Genomic DNA, 2,891 nt, shown 5'->3' on the forward strand with positions numbered 1-2,891 from the left:
ATGGCCAATACTATATTACATTAATTTTAAACTGTTCTTTCCTGGAAGACAGACCTCTGTTATGATGACATGAGGTGATGCATGAATTGATGACTGACATTTTTATTTAACTTCTTCAATCACAACAGTATATTTGAACATACACAATAGTTTATTTTTAGCTTACAAACATCTGAGCATAAAGTGCTGACAAGGAACCCTGGTGTAAACATTAAAATGAAAGTCAGTACAATGTGCAGATTGCAGAAATATACATAAAAAAATCAGTGGCTTTACCACACTCAGTTTTTCGACATCTGTGAACTACTAGACAGTCATTAAATTAAAAAATAATATTAAATAAATAAAACTAATAAATAAAAAATACACACATCTTACTGATCTCTGCAGTCAGTAACATTACACATAAAGTGCAAACATAATAGCAATTGTATAAACACACACACAAACACGCCTTTAAATTAAAACTGGCTGAACATCTTGATTATCTGCAGTAAGTAACAGCAACACAGCACAAACTAAAGTGCACAATGAGTATGGCTCAGCTAGCCATAATCATCCTAGCTCACAGGTTTTTTGCTAGGAAGACCAGCATATCTACTTTCGCTGGCTTTAAGGATGAGCGAGTGCAGGTCACTATATTCCCTCCAGTGCTGAACAGACGCTCTGAGGGGGCACTTGTGGCTGGCACACACAGATATTTGCAGGCCATCTTGCACAGTTGTGGAAAGTGAATGTTGTGCACCCTCCACCAGGCTAAGGGATCATCCTCTCCGTCAATGACAGGGGTCAACAGGTAACTATTCAACTCTGCCTCCACGACATCTTCAAGTGGCAGAGGCAAAGCTGAAGAGGCCGCACTGGTTTTAAAAAGACTACCAAGAGCCTTTCCCCCAGAGGCCTGTGCACTTGGAGAATTTTGAGCAGTTTCAGTGCGAGACCTCTTCTCCTGCCAGATGGGAAGAGAGACATTAGTTTTGCAGTTAGCTTATATATAAATATTATGTGTTTGTGGAAATATAATTTTCAAGGATTTACCTGATTATGTGTACATCTAGCCGATTCCACCATTTCTGTCTTCAGTCGGGCCTTAATGGCAGGAAGGTTGTCTGCGCTGATGTATTGCGTTGTGAACCTAGGGTCCATGAACGACGCAACATCCAAAAGCTCCTGGGTGTTGAGGTCACTATACTTGTCGTTGAGGTATGCCAGGACCTTGGTTTTAATTGATCTAGTCAGATCAGTGTCCTCAACATTTTCAGCCAAGACTGATGTTGCCAGAAGATGGAGAACTGGCTTGAGGTAGGAGATGCTCACATACTCTTCTCCAGAAAGAGCATCAGTAAATTCGGAGAGAGGATGCAGTGCCTTATGAATGGACTCCAACACTTCAGCATCCTGCCAGGTTGGGATGAGGGAGCATGCATGTCGGTCACCTGTCAATACCTGCGATATGGCTTTCATCTGTTCCAGCACTCTGGCAATCATTTTCTCTTTGGACCCGCATCTTGTAGGGCACTCAGTAATGAGAGAGTGCTCAGGAAGCTTAAGCTCCTTCTGTGCCTCAGTGAGTGCTGCCTTTTTCTTCCAACTGTGCGAGAAATGCCCCACCAACTTCTTGCACAGCCCAATTGCTCTTGATACTCTACCATCTTTGATTGCATTTTCTGGAGGGAAAAAAAAAGTAAAAAGTAAAATTAGTGTTAGACATACAATTGCAGTTATGATGCAAGGTTTCACCATTTCTCTCGCTCTCAAATTCAAAGTTGCTTTATTAGCATGACTATGGGAACAGTGTTGCCAAAGCTATTGTTACATACATCATGTCATACAAGAACATAAGACCATAAGACAAAAACAAAAAAGAAAATACATAAGAAGAGGTGGGTACATCAGGGTGGGGTTGACATAACATATCTAGAATTAACAGCAGTAAAGAACAAGATAAATAATAGTGTGGTGTGTTTGTGGGAGAGAGTGATACACAGGCTCGCACATGCATACGCACGCTCTCTCTCTCTCTCTCTCTCTCTCACGGCAGTAACTTACCAATAGCAAGATGTAATCTGTGTCCGAAACACTGGAGCCTGGTCCATTCGTTCAGCTGTGCTGCTTTCACCATATTTGACGTGTTGTCCGTCGTTATGCAGACAAGGTTGTCTTCAGGGAGATCCCAACACGCAAGCCCCTCTCTCAGGCCAGCAGCAATGTTTTCCCCTGTGTGGTCTTCGAGGAAGTAGGCCGTTTGTAGGCTGCGAGCTTCGAGGTGGAGGTCTTCGGTAATGTAATGCACCGTCAGACTTTGATAGGGCTCTGCTGTACGGCTTGACCACATGTCTGTTGTCGCCGCAAAAAACTCAACAGCCTTTAACTCCGCTGCAACCCTCCGCCTACATTGCATATGTAGCTCGGGTATTGCAGTCTGACTGAAATACGTGCGGGAGGGCATTCTGTACCTCTTATCCAGTGTAGTTACCAAATTATTGAACCCAGGCTTGGTCACCGTATTGACGGGCATCATGTCTTTCGCGATGCAGTGGGTTACTGCTTTGGTGATTTCCACGTGCCGTTTTGAAGTGCGTTCATATGGCGTAACACCTTCAAACAGTTCGGTCAGTGATCCTTGCCGAGTAACGTTACTAGGTTTATTCTGCACACTACTAGATTTTTTTAGCCATATATCTATCATACTCTGTTTTGTGCTGAGTCTTAAGGTGCTGGTACAAATTCGTAGTGTTTCCCCGAGATGTAGAAACTCTACCAAGACAGGTTTTACACAGTACCTGACTCTGTGCGACATCATCTCTTTTAAACCCAAAATATTCCCACACGGCTGATGTGCAGTTCCTCTTTGGTACTAGCATCCCCGCAGGCTCTGGTTCTGTTGAACC

The 2,891-nt window shown here is 43.2% G+C and overlaps 1 protein-coding gene across 1 annotated transcript; it reads right to left on the bottom strand.

Moving 5' to 3' along the window:
• Window positions 1-565: 565 nt before the first annotated feature.
• On the bottom strand, window positions 566-2,335 carry LOC146607997 (zinc finger BED domain-containing protein 4-like). The gene is made up of 3 exons (XM_085348637.1): window positions 2,050-2,335; window positions 1,294-1,667; window positions 566-943 (listed from the first exon to the last, which is right to left on the bottom strand). The coding sequence occupies exons 1-3, from the start codon at window positions 2,333-2,335 to the stop codon at window positions 566-568; spliced, it is 1,038 nt and encodes a 345-aa protein (XP_085204763.1).
• Between the last annotated feature and the right edge of the window lie 556 nt (window positions 2,336-2,891).

This window comes from Diplotaxodon limnothrissa, linkage group LG23 (assembly GCF_057381915.1).
Source record: "Diplotaxodon limnothrissa isolate DT_005_m linkage group LG23, D_limnothrissa_male_GT1.1, whole genome shotgun sequence".
In the NCBI taxonomy this organism is placed as follows: Eukaryota; Metazoa; Chordata; class Actinopteri; order Cichliformes; family Cichlidae; genus Diplotaxodon; species Diplotaxodon limnothrissa.